Here is an 18,606-nt window from a genome sequence, read left to right on the forward strand (position 1 = left end):
AGGGTTTGAGCCCGGCAGCCGCAAGGGAAGCCCCGGGAGCTTCCCAGTCCTGGCCCCGAAGGGGCGGGCCCGCGGCCCGGCCTCCCATTGGCTGCCAGTCGCGTCACCTGCCTTGGATGGGCCTGGAGGAGGGACCTGGTCCTACCCTGGCCACAGGAAGACCGGCATGACCGGGGCCCCGCGGTGGGCCTCGTTGCTCCTGTGCCTGCTGCAGTCCACTTCAGGTAAGGGCACGGGGCCGCGGGGTGGGCGTGGGGCCGCGGGGTGCCCCATCCGGTCCGCACCCACCTTCCGACCCAGAGCTCCGGGGAGGGAGTGCCTTGGGCATCAGTCTGTGCGCCGCAACCCGTGCGAATTAGCAGAGCCCACCCAGCACCAGTTTTCTTTTTCCGAGGACTAAACAGACCCGGATCTTTGAAATTCCTTTCCGGGAAGGAACTGAGCCAGCTTCCTAATGCCAGTTCAGCCTCAGACGAACAGAAAAAAAGATAGTGGCCGTTCAAAAGTCAGCTGCATTTGTTTATAAAGTGGTTTTTAAGGTTTCCTGAAAGCCCTATCCGCTGCATTAGTATCACAGACCCTGACTAGTAGGGGAAATTAAGCAGAAGCGCCCTGCCGTCGCCAGGGGTGCCCTCCCCTTCCTCCCGACTCGGGCTGTCAGAAGTTCCACCCAGGCCTGAGGGGAAGGAGTGCCAGCTTAGCCCGTGCTGTGCTGTCATTCTAACAAGCCACCTTTTTTTCTGAGCTCTCACTGGTAAATAAGGTGACAGGGTACAGAATACCTTGGGATAGGAACCAACCACCAAACCCCAACCAATCCAGGGAGAAGGACACCAAAATGCCCCCAGGATATGTCCCTAGTCTTAGACTAATAATTTAAGAGCTAGAAGGGCCCTTGGACATCATCTAATACTAAGGTTAAACGCCAGCATTTGTTTGAGAAACTTCTTGGGCACCACGTTATTCTAGTTTAGCATCACAACCCAACTGTCCTAGAAGATAGGTATTATTTCCTCCCGTTTCAGAGGGGGAAACTGAGGCTCAGAGCAATTAAGGGGAATTACCCAAGAAGGAAGGCATTGGCGAGACACACAGAACAGAGAAGACAAGCTGAAGTGAGCATGGCCAACTTTGGCTGTGGGATGGAAAGCTGGCACAGGGCGGTCCACCCACCCAGGTCAGCTCAGGGATGCCCCAGCCCCTGGAGCCTCCGCAGCAGTGTTACTGCAGCTGATGAGGGACAGTGGACCTATGCAGGGAGGAGAGGAGGGGTTCCTCTGTACCCCTTTTTCACCATCAAACTCAATAGTTTTGCTGTCTAGAGCTAGCTATCCTTACACCCGAGGAATATTTAGTGTACACAACACAAACTATGGTGTGAAGGTTTAGGGTGAAGCGCAGCGGGATCCAGGTTCTCATCCTGGCTCGCACACATACTGGCCGTGTAGTCTCAGGCAAATTACTCACCATCTGTATCCGAGCCTAGTGCCTTCTGTGGAAGGGAAGGACACCTACCCCACAGGGTGGTTTGTCCTGAGGATTGAATGAGGTTTTGTGTATAAAGTTTCACACCGATGCCCAGCACCCTTCGAAGCCTCATCAGGAGGTAACTACTCTAGCTGCTATTTCTCCACTGTGGCCAAGCTCAGAATTGAGGCCTGTCCTCAAATAAGACGATTGTAGACAGATTTTGGCCTCATGCCAGCCACCTGCTAGGAAGTCCAGAAGCTGGGGCAATGTCGGCATTGGCATCCTGGTGACGCAGTTCCAGCTAGAGGACACGGGGTGGGGTGGTCTGAAAGGCCAGGGGTGTGGAGCCGAGCTGAGCGCCACCAGCAGAAAGGGCCCTCCCTCCCTGAGGCCGTTCTATAACCTGTATGGATTTCCATCATGACCCATGTGACACTTCAAGGCACTGCCTTCTCCATGGGACCATGAGCTCCTAAAGGGGAGGAGTGGAGCTGTAGTCCTCTCGGAACCCTCTGGCACGCAGTGATCAATAGATGTCTTTGACCAATAATGATCCAAAGATGTTGGAAGAATAAGACTGAACAGGCCCCACGAGAACCCAGGGGAGGAAGTGTGATCAAGAACTCAGACTTTGCAGACGTAGAGAATGGACTTGAGGACACGGGGAGGGGGAAGGGTAAGCTGGGACAAAGTGAGAGAGTGGCGTGGAATATATACACTACCAAACGTAAAATAGATAGCTAGTGGGAAGCAGCCGCATAGCACAGGGAGATGAGCTCGGTGCTTTGTGTCCGCCTAGGGGGTGGGAGGGAGACGCAAGAGGGAGGAGATATGGGGATATAGGTATATGTATAGCTGATTCACTTTGTTATACAGCAGAAACTAACACACCATTGTAAAGCAATTATACTCCAATAAAGATGTTAAAAAAAACCCCAAAAAACTCAGACTTTGGGGGTGGCTAGGCCTGGATTTGAATTCTGTTTCTACAACTTATTAGCTGAGGGGGCCTCAGTTTCCTCATCTGTAATGTGATGATCCTAATTAGTACCTACCTCCTAGGGATGTGGGGCGGACTGAAGGAGGAAGTGCAGGTAACGTGCTTTGCGTGGTGCCTGGCACGTAGTTAGGGCACAGTACACATTAGCTGCTATTATTATCATCTGCAGCATTACCACCACTTCTGAAAGATGTCAGGAAGTGACATTTGAATCAAGTCTTTAAAAGATTCGATGGTGAATACCACGCTGTCAAAGACACCTGGGTTCAAAGACACACAGAAGAATGAGGTGGTTTGAGAAGGGCGAGAAAGAAGACTGGCTGCAGCCTGGTGACGTATGTAGGTGAGCTGTCAGGAAGAGGTCAACGAGATGGCCCAGCCAGGCCAAGCTGGGCAGGGCTTCACGTATCCTGATAAGGAGCATAGACTTTATTCTGAGGACAAGGGAAGGGCAGAAACTGGGCAGCTGTGTAATCAGATGCATATTTCAGAAGATGAGGGTTAGCAGGGAGGAGGTGCCAAGGAGGGAAGTAGGGGCCAGTGAGAGGTGGTCAGGGAAAGAATCACTGAGACAATGACATCTGAGTAAAGATGGGAAGGAAGCAGAGGAGTGAGCCAGATGGACAGCCGTGGGGAGAACAGTCTAGGCGGAGGGAACAGCTCGTGAAAAGGCCTAGAGGTGGGTGTGTGCCCGGCATGCTCTAGGAACAGGAAAGGGCCAGAATGGCTGGAGAGGAGCCAGCAAGGGGAGTCATGGGTTGGATAGGGTAGGGTCTTGAGGGTGATTGTAAAGACTTTGGATTTTACCTTGAATGAAACAGAAGCCACTGGAGGTTTAAAGCAAAAGAGTGACGTGATGTGACTTTCATTTTAACCCTTGCTGCTATATGGAGAATGGATTGTGGGCACAAGGTTGGAAGCAGGGAGACCAGTTAGGAGACCTTAGGAATAATCCAAGTCATCACAGTATTCATTCATTCACTCAACAGATTTTTATTGTGTACCTACTATGTGCCAGGGACCATTGCAGGCAGGCTCTGGGGACATGGCTGAGAACAAGCCAGAGCCTCTGCTCCTTGAGACCCTCAGGGCCGTTCCCTCCTGGAGTCCAGGAATCTATTAGATGGTCCTGTGCTGCGCTGTTTGGCCGGAACCCTCAGGTGCCAGGGTGGGCTTCCCATCATGTCACAGATGGGCTGCTGAGGTCTAAGGAGGGGAAGGGGCTGCAGTACAGCCAGTCGGTGGCATGGCTGTGACTGGAATCCCACACCCCAGGTTCCCAGCCTACATCACATCCCCTATACTTAAGCCACCCCAGATAACTCCTGGTTCTTAAACTCGGTGAGCACCCGACTGCCCGCCCGCACTGCTCGGAATGGCTCCAGACTTCATGGCCTCTTTCTCCACCACAGGGAGGCCCCTTCTGGCCCCTCCCCAGAACGTGACGCTGCTCTCCTGGGACTTCAGTGTGTACCTGACGTGGCTCCCAGGACCTGGCAACCCCCAGAACATGACCTATTTTGTGGCCTATCAAAGGTGGAGGGGCGCCTCCGGGCTGGTGGGATGATAGGGGGAGACCGAGGAGGTGGGCAGGGGCCGGAGGGGCTTGGTTCTCTGTGTCCACGGGGGACGGCCTGCAGCAGGTATTGGGAGAGGGCGTTTGATAAAGCTCTGGAGGTGGGGATGATGCTTGATGGAGAACAGCGCCCAGGTGAAAGACCTGCCGGGGGTGGGGTCAGGTCTTTGAGAAAAGTCAGAGCAGAGCTTGGATGGAGCTGTGAGGACCCAGTGAGGGAATTCTTGAGGGCCTGGATGAGGTGCTTGGCATTCCAGCAGATAAGGGAGGCAGGTGTATCTCTTGCAGAGCCATGTTAGGCATCGCTAGATGATTACCCTTTTCCCCACGGAGCCTGCACGGAGTCTTGGAGTCCTTCTCACCTTGGCAGCCCAGGCAGCCACTGCTGATGCAGAGGAGTTTGCAAATGAAAGCTGATTTGCCATCTTTGCACATAGATGGAAATCATCTGAAGTTCTTTAGTAAGAGAGCAAGCTAATGAAAGCAGATACTCAGGAGGATTAATCTAGAATTGGTGAGAAGGAGGAAGCAGAAAGGAGAAGAAACTGCCACGTACTCAGGACCCACCCTGTGCCAGGCTGAGTGCTAGGAGCCTTGCATGAGCATTTCCCTTCTTCCTCCCAGCATCACCAGGCAGACCCTGCATTTCCCCTGTTCTAGAGGCGAGGAAACAACTCAGGTGCTGTGACCTGCCCAAGGAAGCCAGTGATGGAACCAGAAGAAAAACCCAAGTCTGTCTGACCCCAAAGCTTGTGCTCTTCCTGTTCTATTACAGTCCCTCCATCTGGAGCATCCAGATGTGAGTGATGGGGGCCTGGCTTGGGAAAGGACAGACTGTGAGAGAGCTTTAAAAAGAAAGAATGGTATAGAACTGTATCAGGAGGCAGAAAATACCAATACCTAACATGGCCTGTGTGTTTGCTCTGTGTCTGCACTGTGTCCATACATGAAATGTTTTCAATCTCACACCGCCCTACGAGGAAGGATTCAGTGACTCTGCTCTACAGTGGAGGTAACTGAAGCACTGAGAGTGTATTTTGCTCAAAGCCACACAGCTGGGCATAGCGGAGGTGGGATAAATTGATGAAAGAATTGAAAGCCTAACCTCTGGACCTATATGATATTTTCCTTTCCTTTTACGCTTTTGAAACACCTGCGAGGATTCCAAAACCATGATATTCTAATGGTATTTTTTCATTTATTAGCTGGAATGAATTTTACAAAGAGATGCTTCCTCTCATGTAGTGTTTGATATTCAGTGGTACTATTCATGTAGGCAAGACAGAATAAATGCTTGAATTGTTTTCCTTTAATTTACCAGTTTTCAAGATAACAAACTGGTTCCCTATCATGTCCCAAAGGTGATTGACTTGTTTTTTTATTATCATTACGAACTCAAGTAGTTAAACATATGTGATGGTTTCAATTCATTGCAATTTATTCTACTCATTGAAGCTTGAATGGTCTCATCTTTAGTCCATGAATGTCTCTTCAGGTTGGCTCCTGAGTCCTTTGAATTTGACCCTAGTAATTCATGATATCTTTATTGCTATCTGTTGCGAAAAGACGTTCCAGACTCACTTGCACAATTCCTGACCTAAAACCTGAAATCAGCCACGTCTCCATTTGGTAAGAAATGGTTTTAAAGGACACAGTCTGTGTAGCTGTCTGATCACTACTGAACTATTGCTCTGAGATCTTTTCAGTGAACAGAATTAGGGTGATTCACGTAATAATCCCATCCCTATCCCTGGCTTCTACTGAGGTGGCTGATTAAATCCGTGAGTTGCACCCACGATCTCCTTATCAAATGATTTTCCAGCCACCACGTTGGTGTTCTCTCCAGAACACGCTTTCTCCTTTTTTGCAATATGCATAGGCTGAGAATTTTCCAAATCTTCAATTTCTGGTTCCTTTTTGCTTAACAATTCCTTCTATCTCTCTCTCTCTCCTCTCTCATTTTACTATAAGCAGTAAGGAGTAACCAGGTCCCATCTTCAACACTTTGCTTAGAAATCTCCTCAGCTAAGTATCCAAGTTCATCACTTTCCACTTCTGATTTTCCATAAAACACTAGGACGTAATTCAGTCAAGTTCTTTGCCACTTTATAACAAGGATCAATTTTCTTCCAGTTTCCAGTAAGACATTCCTCCTTTCCAACTGGGATGACCCCAGAATCACCTTTAACATCTATATTCTGACGAACAGTCTTTTCAAGGCAATTTAGACTTTTTCTCACATGAACCTCAAAACTCTTTCAGCCTCTGTTACCCAGCTGCAAAGCTACTAACACAATTTTAGATATTGGTTACATTGGCACCTCACTTATGGTACCAAAATCTGTGTTCATTAACTAGGGCTGCCATAACAAAATATCACAGACTGGGGACTTAAACAAGAGAAGTTTTTCTCTCACAGTTCTGAAGGCTGGAAGTCCAAGATCAAGGTGTCAGCAGGTTTGCTCTCTCCTGAGGCCTCTCTCAGGAGATGGTCACCTTCTGTGTCCTCACCTGGCCTTTTCTCTGTGGGAGAACAGCCCTGGTGTCCCTTCCTCTTCTCATAAAGGCACTAGTCCTATTGGATAAGGGCCTCACCCTTAGGACCACATTTAATCTTAATTACCTCTTTAAAGGGCCCATCTCCAAATACAGTCACATGGGTGTTAGGGCTTCAACATATGAATTGGGTGGGGGATGTGTGTGCACAATTTAGTCAATAATGCTGATTAGCTGGATTTCACCAAATTTAAAATTTTGTTCTTTAAAAGAAAAAAAAAAGCCCAAAGAAAATGAAAAAGCCAGCCACTGAGAAAAATATATTCATAGTATAAACACTGACAAAGAACTTATATCCAAAATGAAGAACTCCTACATCTCAAAAATAAGAAGACAAATCACCCCCCAAATATTTGAATGGTCACTTCACAAAAGAAGATATATAAGTGGCCAATAAGCACATGAAAAGATGTTCAACATCATTAGTCATTAAAGAAGTACAAATTAAAGCTACAAGGAAATACTACTTCACACTCACTAGAATGGTTAAAGTTAAAAGGTCTGATGACACTAAGCATAGACAACATGTGGAGTAACTCTCATGGAGATGGCCCTCCATATTCTGGGGTTTTGCAGCCACAGATTCAACCAACCATGGATCAAAAATATTTTTTAAAAAAATCCAGGGGCTTCCTTGGTGGTGCAGTGGTTGAGAGTCCACCTGCCGATGCAGGGGACACGGGTTCGTGCCCCGGTCCGGGAAGATCCCACGTGCCGCAGAGTGGCTGGGCCCGTGAGCCATGGCCGCTGGGCCTGCGCGTCCGGAGCCTGTGCTCCGCAACGGGAGAGGCCACAACAGTGAGAGGCCCGCGTACTGCAAAAAAAAAAAAAAAAAAAAAAAAAAAATCCAGAAAGAAAAATAAATCCGTAAAGTGCCAAAAGCTAAACTTGAATTTGCCATACAAATTCAAGTATTAAAACAAAAAAAAAGTTTTATTTTTTGAAACTTTCTCTCTTTTCACTTTCTGTTTCTTTTAAGGCATTATCTGCTGTATTAATTTGCTCTTATTGTTCTTCTAATTTATTCTTCGTTTATGAAATGTGGTTGTTATTGTTTCTTGTCTGACTCCTGTGTTCTGTTATCTCCTTTCTGAGTTTCTCTGATTCTGTTTTGTGTTCTTCCATGTCTTATATCATTTTAAAATGTCTTTTATAATCCATTTTGAAGTAGTAGTTTACAGTTTCAATCTGTTCACAGATATGTTTTTAGCATGTGTTTTCTGACTCATTCAGTTGATCGCTTAGCTTATTAATTTCTATCCTTCCTTATTTTCTGTTATAAATATTTAAAGCTATATGCTTAACTACATCTCATAAATTTTTATTTGTGTTATATTTTTGATCATTCAGTTTTAGAGATTTACTAACTTCCATCATAATTCTTTCTTTGATCCATGAGTCATTTTATTTTATTTTCCAATATGTGATTTTTGAGTCTCCTGTCTTTTTGTTTGAAGTATAGTTGATTTACAATGATGTGTTAGTTTCAAGTGTACAGCACCGTGGTTCAGGTTTTTATATATATATATATATATATTCCTTTTCAGATTCTTTTCCATTATAGGTTATTACAAGATATTGAATATAGTTCTCTATGCTATACAGTAGGACCTTACTGTTTATCTATTTTATATATGGTAGTGTGTATATATTAATCCCAGACTCCTAATTTATCCCTCCCCGGTCCCCTTTCCCCTTTGGTAACCATAAATTTATTTTCTGTGCCTGTGAGTCTATTTCTGTTTTGTAAATAAGTTTGTATCATTTTTTTAAGATTCCACATATAAATGATATCATATGATATTTGTCTTTGTCTGACTTAATTCACTTAGTATGATAATCTCTAGGTCCATCCATGTTGCTGCAGATGGCATTATTTCATTCTTTTTTATGGCTGAGTAGTATTCCCGTATATATGTATACACACACATACATACATACATACCATTCATCCGTTGATGGACATCAGGTTGCTTCCATGTCTTGGCTGTTGTCAGTAGTGCTGCTATGAACACTGGGGTGCATGTATCTTTTCAAATTAGAGTTTTGGTCTTTTTCAGATCTATGCCCAGGAGTGGGATTACTGGATCATATGGAACTCTATTTTTAGTTTTTTAGGGAACCTCCATACTGTTCTCCATAGTGACTGCACCAATTTACATTCCTACCAACAGTATAGGAGGGTCCCCTCTTCTCCACACCCTCTCCAGCATTTACTATTTGTAGACTTTTTGATGATGGCCATTCTGACTGGTGTGAGATGATACCTTGTTGTAGTTTTGATTTGCATCTCTCGATAATTAGAGATGTTGAGCGTCTTTTCATGTGCCTGTTGACCATCTGTATGTCTTCTTTGGAGAAATGTCTATTTTGGTCTTCTGCCCATTTTTGATTGTGTCGTTTGTCTTTTTGATTGAGTTGTATAAGCTGTTTGTATATTTTGGAAATTAATCCCTTGTTGGTTGCATCATTTGCAAATATTTGATCCATGAGTCATTTTAAAACATTTTAAAATATTCAAACTTCCTTTAGTTCTCTTTTTGTTAATGATTTTTAACTGGATTATTTGCAGTTAGAGGAAATAGTTTGAGAGATACCTATTCTTTGAAATTTGAGAGTTGCTTTATTTTTGTTAATATTTTTGATAATATTTTGTTTAGGGTTCGTATGTGGCTCAACCAGTTTCTTGTTTGTTCTGTATATGTTCATTAGACGAACTTTGATAATTATGTTGTTCATTTTTTTAACATATGTACTAATAATTTTTCTTTATTCAACTGTTGATTACTGAGTGAGATATATTAAAAATTTCCCATCGTAATTGTGGATTTTCTTTTTCTTCCTGTAGTTTTATCTATTTTTGCTGAATATAGTTTGAAGCTATTTAATAGGCACGTATAAGTTAGAATTTGTATATCTTCCTGGTAAGTGGAATCATTCACTACTGTGTAGTGGTCCTTTTCACCTTTACTAACGCTTTGGACTTTGAAGTTTCTATTTTGTCTCATATTAATATGCCTACACCAGTTCCTTTTTTCGTTGATGTTTACCTAGTATAACTTCACCAAAAAACAAAACAGGGGAATTCTTCCCCCAGATCTGCTCTCTTTGCCTACCTGTATCTCAGCCTTTTCTGGTCACCTGTTGCTCAGTCTCCAAACCCAGGAAGAGTCCTCAATTCTCCTTTCCCTCACATTCCACATCCAATCCATGAGCAAGTCTCATCAGCTTTACCTCCAAAATGCATCCTACACCCAACCTTTTCTTGCCATCTCACCCATCATTCTCTCTTGGACCACTGCTGCAGCCTCCTAGCTAGTTTATCAGAGTGATATTTTAAAAACATAAATTAGATGACCTCAGTTCCTCTCTTCAGAACCTTCTGATAGCTTCCTCTGACACTTGGAATAAAATCCGAGCCCCTTGCCAAGATGGCAAGACCCTGCCTGCTCTGCCCACGCCCCTCCACCCTCACGTCCAGTCTGTCCGCCCTCTCCCGGCCTTGTCCACTGGGCTTTGGCTGCCCTGGCCTTGTTTTTGTCTGGACAGATCAAGTCCCTTCCCATTGCAAGGCTTTTGCTTTTGCGTTTCCTTCCCCCAGGCCTTCTCTTGGCTCCCTTCTCAGCATCCCGGCCTCAGCTTCAGCACTGTCTTCCTGGCCTTTCCTGAGCCGCCTTCAGAGAGCAGTCACCCCCGCACTACCCTATGACCACTGCATTTACCAGCTCCTGGATTTATCTTGTTGATGTGATGGTCTCTCATCCCCTCCCTCCAGAGTGTAAGTTCCCGAGGGCAGGACCTATCTGTCATGAGTTGCCGATTGCCCGAGAATAATGCCCAGCACGCAGGTCCCTCCTTTGGACCTCAGTGTTCTCAGAAGGTCGTAGTCATGGACCTGTGGGTTCCCCTCTGACATCCGCATAGCGCCTGGCACCGGGCCTGGTACACGGCAGGGGGTCCATAAATGCCTGAATGAATAAACGCGGGGAAAATGGTTACTAGCACGACGACCCTGTGGGGGAGCCATGACAGATGGGGACACTGAGGCTTAGGGACAGTGACCTGCGTTAAGGCCCCAGAGCTAGTGAGGGGCAGAGCCAGGGTTCCCCCCCTTGTCTATCATTCCAGAGCCCAAGCTCTTGACTGGACTGTTCTCATTCTGTCTCAGCCGATGGCTGGCTGGCTGGACAGATGGATGGATGGATGATCAGGTGGGATGGAGGGACGAGTGATCGCATGTTCTCTAAGTTTTCTCACCCCCAAGAGGCTGAATCCATGACCCTCCTGTCTCCTCCCTCAGCTCTGCAACCCCCAAACAGTGGCGGAGAGTAAAAATGTGTGCAGGAACCAAAGAGCTACAGTGTTCTCTGATGTGCCTGGAGAAACAAGACCTGTGCAATAAGTTCAAGGGGCGTGTGCGAGCGGTTTCTCCCAGAGCCAGGTCACCCTGGGTGGAGTCCAAGTCCATGGATTACTTTTTTGAAGGTAAGTGAAGGACCTGTGGGAGGCCGTCTGCTCAGGAGCCTGGCTCAGAGGCACTGCTATCCTGGCCATCTGTCTCCCACTTCCCCAAAGCAGTGGGCAGCTCTCTGGGGCCACCTGCCACGGGCCCTGGCCCATGTCCAAGTAGCCTGACTTCGTGGCAGGGAGTTAGGGGAGTTCACCAGCCCCAGCAGTTCAGTTTGTACCTCCTCCTAATGAGGTTCATGATCTTCTTTTGAGCACAACCTTGGTCATGAACTACACAAGGCACTTTATATATTTATTCCTACTTTTTTAAGGTTCAATCTCTCTCTTTAAGAAACAATTTTTAAAAATTCTGGTTGCAATAGTAATTTCTGTACACGGTAGAAATTTGGGGGGGAAAGGAGATGAAAATAGAGAGGAAAACATTCCCCATGCTTACAGCCTTCATAAATCACCAGTGTTAACATTGAGTGAGGAGAGTGCTTTTCTTCCCCCAATGTATTTTATTTCTAATCCTCATAACAGACCTGTGGGGTTCATTTTCATCACCCCATTTTTTAAAAATAAATAAAGCAAGACTCACAGAAGTTAAGGAACTTGCCAGCTAGTAAGTGATGGACACGGGATGTGAAATGGCTCTTTCTGATCTGGGACAAGGTGCTCGATCAGGTCAGGAGTAAGGAGGGGAGGATAAATACTCAGACAATAGGCTCATGGAGCTGAGATCTGTAACTTATCACCCAGGCTTCTCAAAATGTTTGAGGACAAAATAGGGCTTGAAGGGGGATGAGGAAGGGATTTAACGAAGGATGGCAGGAGAAAATGGCAGAGAAGGAAGAAGAGATGATTTGGATGGAAGGAAGCTGGCTGGTTGGATGGACGAAAGGAGGAAAAGGATGGATGGGTAAGAAGAAAAGAAGTGTGGAGAGGATGGGGAAGAAGTGATGGATGAGTGGGAAGGAGGAGGCTAGATGGATGAGTAAATGCTTACCATGAAGAAGCCAGTATGGATGGAGAAGTGGAGGATAGGAACGAAAGGCAGACAGATGGATCAGTGGGTAGTGAGTACAGAAGGAAGCTGGCTGCCTGGGAAGGGAAGGAAGGGTAAAAGGGAAGGAGAGGCAAAGGAGAAAGGAAAAACAGGAAGGAAAGATGTATGGAAAGAAAAGAATGGATGGATAGGAAGGATGGAGGAGTAGAAAAGTAGGCTGATTGGCTAGATACAAGGAAGGAAGAAAGTATAAATGAACAGGAAGACAGGGTGGATAGGAAGGAAGAAATGTCAATTGGAAAGAAAGAAAGACAGGATGCTTAGGAAGAAGGAAGGATGGTTGAGAAGGATGCGTGGATGGGAAGGAAAAGAAGCATAGTTGGGAAGGATGGATGGATGGATAGAAAGGAAAAGAAAGATGCGAAGGCAGACAGAAAGGCTGTCTGGCTAGAAGAATGATGGATGAACCACTGCAGAGGCTGGATGAATAGGAATAAGAATTAGAACAACAGAGGGAAAGATGCAGAAAGGAGGCTACTTTTTTTTTTTGCCTCCTCCTCCCTGAATAATATTCTGATTCTCCTGCAGCACACCTCAAGCTTGAGTGACCCTTCCTTCCTATTTCTGCCCTCAGCTGTGGTGACCCTGGTCACTCTCTCTCTTGAGTTTTGGTAGTTTATGTATTTCATTTCCCCCTAAATTCTTCCAACTCCTTGAGGTCAAGATTTATGGAGGCCTCATCTCCCCACTCCCCTCAGCTCCCTGCCCAGGGCTTAATACATATCAGTGTCCCGTGGATATTTCCTGAACACATAAGTAGTGGCACCTTGTGGAAGCCACACCTTTTCCCTGAGCACAAACACAGGACAGGGATGACCAGTGTGGCCAGAGCTCCTACTGGCTGGTACTCAGGGAGGGCTGCATGGAAGAAGTGGCATTTCAGCTGGATCTTGAACAATGGTGTATTAATTTTCTCTTGCCACTTTATTTCAACTCACTGCCCCCACCATCTTCAAACCATCAGTCAAACCTAGATGACCTTGAACAGACTGTCATTAGAAATGGACATTAAAGACTCTGCCAGTGAGAGCTCAGAAGCAAGCGAGGAGCATCATAGAGAAAATCTAAATCTCCTTCAAGAATTCTTAAATCATCACGAACAGACTGTTAGTAGAAGTCTGGATGCTAAAAGCACTGCCTCACAGAAGGAAGTGAGGAATATGTTATTATTGAAAAATTCAGGAAGGGGGAATGCCTCTTATATACTGGCAAAAAGATTAGCAAAATTGTGTCCTGTCGGTATGTGGAAAGCAGAACTTGTAAATGATGAATCTGGACATTTATCAAGGAGATTTGATAAATGTTGTGTTGAAGGCATGGCCTGGTTTATTCCTGGTAATCATAGCAAAATGCAAGGAGGAGAGAGAGAAATTGAGGAAAGAGCATAAACGAAAAGGAACCAGGACTTGAAGATTTGGGAAATTCTTAACCTCTACAGATGGCAAAAGATACTAAAGAAATTGCTTCCAAGAGTGTGACATAGAGAAACAGCCAAGTGTGCGGCTGTGCGATCATTTCCTAAAACCTCAGAAAGATCAAAGTGTTTAATCAAGAAAAAGACTCTTTGAAGAGATTTAAGGGTCTGACACACAGTTCAGTTCCCCTCAGTCAAATCAAAGGGCCTCTAGAAAGCTGAAGTGTTATCCCTCAGCCAGCTCCGCTAAAGCCAAAAATAGAGAAGGGCTTATCTCAAAAAGATTTGTGGAACTGACTTCTGTCTAATGGAGTGGGTCCCCATGACATCCACAGGAGACCCATAAAATTCTTGAGAATTTTATATCGGCAGAAACACTGCCAGCTTGAACGGAAAGGGACAGAGAGGACAAGAAAAGAAAGAAGGCTACTGGTCCCCCAATTTCTACTGGAAGGAAGCAGACTGGTAAAACTACTTAGCTGCAAATACCTGCTACCTTTCATGAAAAGGAAGGATGATTCAGAGGGTGGAACCAAGAGCCCAGAGAGCAGTGCTGAAAGCCAAGGAGAAGTAGTTCCCAAGCCTTAAAACCTAGTACAGTTTGTGTAGCTGGATTTCAAAACTGCTTCAGCCCAGTGACTCCTTTTTACCTCCTATTTCTCCCTGTTTGAACCAAAATGTCTATAACTATTATCCAGCGCCTATCCCACCACCTTATATTGGGAGCAGATAACTTGTACTTTATTTTCACTGGTCCACAAATGGATAGGAATTGTGTCCCAGGAGTTGTACTGAATGGATTGTACCCAAAGTCTCACCTGAACCTGATTTAGATACGTTAGATGATGAGATTTTAGAACTTGAGTTGATGCTGTAATGGGATGAGACCCTGGGGTACCTTGGGATGGGGAGAATGTATGTTGCATTGGAGAGGGACATGATTTTCAAGGAGTCAGAGGGAGGACCATGATAGACAGAATGACTTCCCCAAAGATATTCATGCTCTAATCCCTGAACTTCTGAATATGTTAGATGTTACTATTAAATGGCAAAAGGGATTTTAATTAAGGTTATGGGTGTTAAAGTAGTGAGATTATCTTGGATTATCCAAATGGGCTCAATCTAATCCCATGAACCCTTAAAAGCAGAGAACTTTCTCCAGCTGGAGGCAGAAGAGGTGTAGAAGAAGGGAAAATCAGAGAGAGTTGAGGTGTGAGAAGGATTCAACATGGTGTTTCTGCTTTGAAGATGAAGGGGCAACGTGATTAGAAATGCAGGTGGCAGGACTTCCCTGGCAGTCCAATAAAGACTCTGTGCTTCAACTGCAGGGGGTTCGGGTTCAATCCCTGGTCAGGGAACTAAGATCCCACATGCTGTGCAGCGCGGCCAAAATTTTAAAAAAAAAAAAAAAATGCAGGTGCCCTCAGGAGCTGAGAGAGGGTCCCAGCTAACAACAGCATAGAAATAAACCTCAGTCTCACAACCACAAGGAACTGAATTCTGCTGACAGCATGAATGAGCGTGGAAGTGAATTCTCCCCCAAAATTCCAGATAAGAGCCCAGGCCATCTGACATCTTGATTTCCACCCAGAGTTGAGGACCCCATCAAGCCCACCCAGACTCTGACCTACAGAACTGAGAGATAATAAATCTGTGTTGATTTAAGCCACTAAGTTCATGGTCATATGTTATGGCAGCAGCAAAAACTAATACAAATGAACAGGATGCTGACAGACCAGTGACATGTGAAGGGCACCCAAGTGGAAGGGATGACATGAGTAAAGGGAGGTTAACTGTCTCTGGACTGGGTGAGGAACAGGCCTGCCTGGAGGCTGGGGGATGGATGCCCTGTGGCCCCCAGAAGGTCCTGATGGGTCCTGTTCTGTTTCTGCCAGTGGAGCCAGCCCCACCTGTCCTGGTATTCACCCGGACAGACGAGATCCTGAGTGTCAATGCCACGTACCAGCTGCCCCACTGCATGCCCCAACCAGATCTGAGCTATGAGGTGTATTTCTGGAAAGAGGGGACCGGGAATGAGGTGAGAAACCCCTTTCATGCCCCCAGGCTGGGTCCCCTTCCTCATTCTCCCACCAAACCCCAGTGCCCTTCACCCTCCAGGCCCTGAAAGCCTCCTCCAGGAAGCCTTCCCTGCATACCCCTCACTCCTGGCAGTCACCCCTTGACTCTGCACAGTGTGAGTGGCCTGTGGCCCACCTCTGCCCCCCTCCCCCTAAGAGGCCAAGTTCGGGACATCCTTCCCCTGCACATTACAGGTAATAAACAGCAGTTTTCTACCTAATTTTTTTTAAAATTATGAAACCTTTTTTTTTTTTAATCTGACTGAAGTATGACAGGCTCCAAGAACCTACTTAGCCTACTTGTTAAGCCACCAGATTCATTAGAAAAAAAACCTAGAAAATACAGATAAATTCTAGGAAGAAAACCAAAAGTACACAGAGATGATCGCAAATAACTATGTGGTATATATCCAATTTCAGACTTGTTTCTGTGTATGCGTGTGCATATGTCTGTATATATTTATTTATGGCAGGGGTTGGCAAACTTTTTCTGTAATTGGCCAGATAGTAAATACTTTTGGCTTTGCAGGCCTTATCGTCTGTCACCTCTATTCAACTCCATCTGTAACACAAAAGGAGCCATAAGTAAATAGGTACATGAACAGGCATAGCTGTGTTCCAGGAAAACTCTATTTAAAACAAAAGATGGGGGCTTCCCTGGTGGCGCAATGGTTGGGAGTCCGCCTGCCAATGCAGGGGACACGGGTTCGTGCCCCGGTCCGGGAAGATCCCACATGCCGCGGAGCGGCTGAGCCCGTGAGCCGTGGCCGCTGAGCCTGCGCGTCCGGAGCCTGTGCTCTGCGACCGGAGAGGCCGCGGCGGTGAGAGGCCCGCGTACCAAAAAAAAAAAAAAAAAAAAAAAAAGATGGGGCTGTAGTCTACGGACCCCCGTTCTTGTCCATTCTGTCTTTTACCGAACCAATGCTCCCACTCCTAACCTCCTGCACACTCTGGATCCCAGAGACACGTTGATAGATCTTCATCCGATGTGGTCCTCACCTTCAAGAACCTCACAGATATTCTCAACCAGCACTGTCCAGTAGAAACATAATGCAAGCCACATCGTGTCATTTAAGCGTTCCACATTAAATTAAGTAAAAAGAAACAAGTGAATTTATTTTCATAGTAGGTTTTATTTCATCCAATAGAATGTTATCTTCTCAACCTGTAGTTAATATAAAAATTACTGAGAAGTTTTATGTTCTTTTTTCGTGAAAGCCAGTGTGTATTTTACACTTAGAGCACATCTCAGTTGGTACCAGCCACACTTCAAGGGCTCAAGCGCCACCTGTGGCCAGTGGCTACTGTGTTAGACAGGCAGCCCTAGAGTTTTCTGTGTCTGTAATGGCTGAGTGACCACCGCCCCCGCCCTAATTGATTGACACGCCCTGAGGGCAGGAAGCCTGAGGCATCTGTCCCTGAAAGTGAGGGCCTCTGGGCCCTGGTGGGGTGTGCATGGGAGTGACCCTGAGTGGCAGGGCTGCTTTTGAACCCAGACCATCTCTACCTCGAAACTCCATGGAAGAGAAACCAGAGAGTGTGGGGACGTGCTCCCTGAATGCTTAAGCCTTAATGCAAGAAAAGGTGTAGGAGTCACCGCTGTGTCCTGCCAACCCCACCCTGTCCTGGCTGCATGGAGCCAGCAGGTCCACCCGCCTCTGCTTCTCTCTCCAAACAGGCCAGTTTTCCAGCCACTCCCCATGGCCAGCCAGTCCAGATTTCTCTCCAACCAGACACCAGCGGACACCACTGCCTCAGCGCCAGAACTATATACACCTTTGGCTCCCCTAAATACAGCAAGTTCTCTGAGCCCACCTGCTTCTTCCTGGAGGCCCCAGGTGTGTGCAAAGTGGTACAGAAGTGGGGACTTTTCCCCTGGGCGTTAGGATCTTCATAATATGGTGGTTAAGAGCACAAGTCTAGAGACAGACTCACCTCGATTAAAATCCCAGCTCCACCCCACTCACTGTATCTTTGGGCAGCTTACATAACCTCTCTGAACCTTGCTTTCCACACGCTGTAGGATGGGTTTACTCTGATGAGGATTAAATAGGATAATGTACGTGAAGCCCACAGCACAGATGCCGTTGATAGACAGGAGCCCCTGCTTCTCTAGTTGTTATTATGTTTTTCTTCCTAGGATCCAACTGGGCACTCCTGGTACTGCTACCCCTTCTGCTGCCACTGCTGTTGGTCGTTGCCACTGGGCCTGTGATCTGGAAGAGCTTCAGGGGGAACCCCTGGTTTCATCAGGCAAAGATGCCACAGGCCCTGGTATGGCAAATCTGGGGGTGTGCGACAGAGAGGGAGGGTTGTCGAAGAGCAAGGAAGTGGAGCTAGACTTAGAGATAGTTCAGCTAGAATATCAAGATGGCCCAGACTGCGAAACATCTATCTTCCTGTCTAAATTTTCACCATTAGTAATTCATTCCTTTGGCACCAAACTAAAATAGCAAATATGCTTCAGGAGAGATGCCCAGAGGGGAGGCGGGAGGGTGGCACCTAAAGGGGACATCTTAAAAGAGTCCCAGCACTTCATTCACAATCTAACCGAGGGTCAGTCTCGCCCAGGCAGACGCTGGAATTTCCCCACCGGACTGCCAGCTCGCTTGCTTAGAACCTGGGGCCAGCTGGGACAGGGGAAGCCTGGAGAGGTCAGACTTGTTCAGATGAAGGCCTGGAAAGTGAGGCTGTGGGAGATGAGGCTCAGTGGGCACTCGGGTCCGGTGGGGGCTTTGAGGAGGGATTCTGAGAGTCCCTGCCACACGGGACTGTTTCAACGTTCCTGGATATGGGACCTGCCCGGAATTCCCACTAACTGAAGGACAACCTCTGTGTTAGATGGGTCTGCACCTTGCCCTATCCCTCTGCCTTCCCATTATGTGGTAAGTTACCAGCTCGACCCCCTGCAGCTGGCACCTGAAACCTGGAGGCTTTCTCTGGCCTCTGGTGTCCGCTCTGCCCGTGCACATCACCAGCTGCATGTGGCAGAGA

At 46.5% G+C, this 18,606-nt stretch overlaps 1 protein-coding gene across 9 annotated transcripts in view; it reads left to right on the forward strand.

Moving 5' to 3' along the window:
* Positions 1-18,606, forward strand: part of IFNLR1 (interferon lambda receptor 1) — a 22,262-nt gene continuing 3,656 nt past the window's right edge. Inside the window, exons 1-6 of one of the 9 annotated variants that reach the window (XM_004312414.4) lie at positions 20-224; positions 3,883-4,006; positions 10,903-11,087; positions 15,430-15,572; positions 17,291-17,450; positions 17,753-17,886. In XM_004312414.4, coding sequence (XP_004312462.2) covers positions 167-224; positions 3,883-4,006; positions 10,903-11,087; positions 15,430-15,572; positions 17,291-17,450; positions 17,753-17,886 — 804 coding nt within the window. In that variant the 5' untranslated portion in view covers positions 20-166. The other 8 variants (XM_019938505.3, XM_073794247.1, XM_019938504.3 and 5 more) reach the window with 8 other exon arrangements.

This window comes from Tursiops truncatus, chromosome 1, assembly GCF_011762595.2.
Source record: "Tursiops truncatus isolate mTurTru1 chromosome 1, mTurTru1.mat.Y, whole genome shotgun sequence".
NCBI lineage: Eukaryota > Metazoa > Chordata > Mammalia > Artiodactyla > Delphinidae > Tursiops > Tursiops truncatus.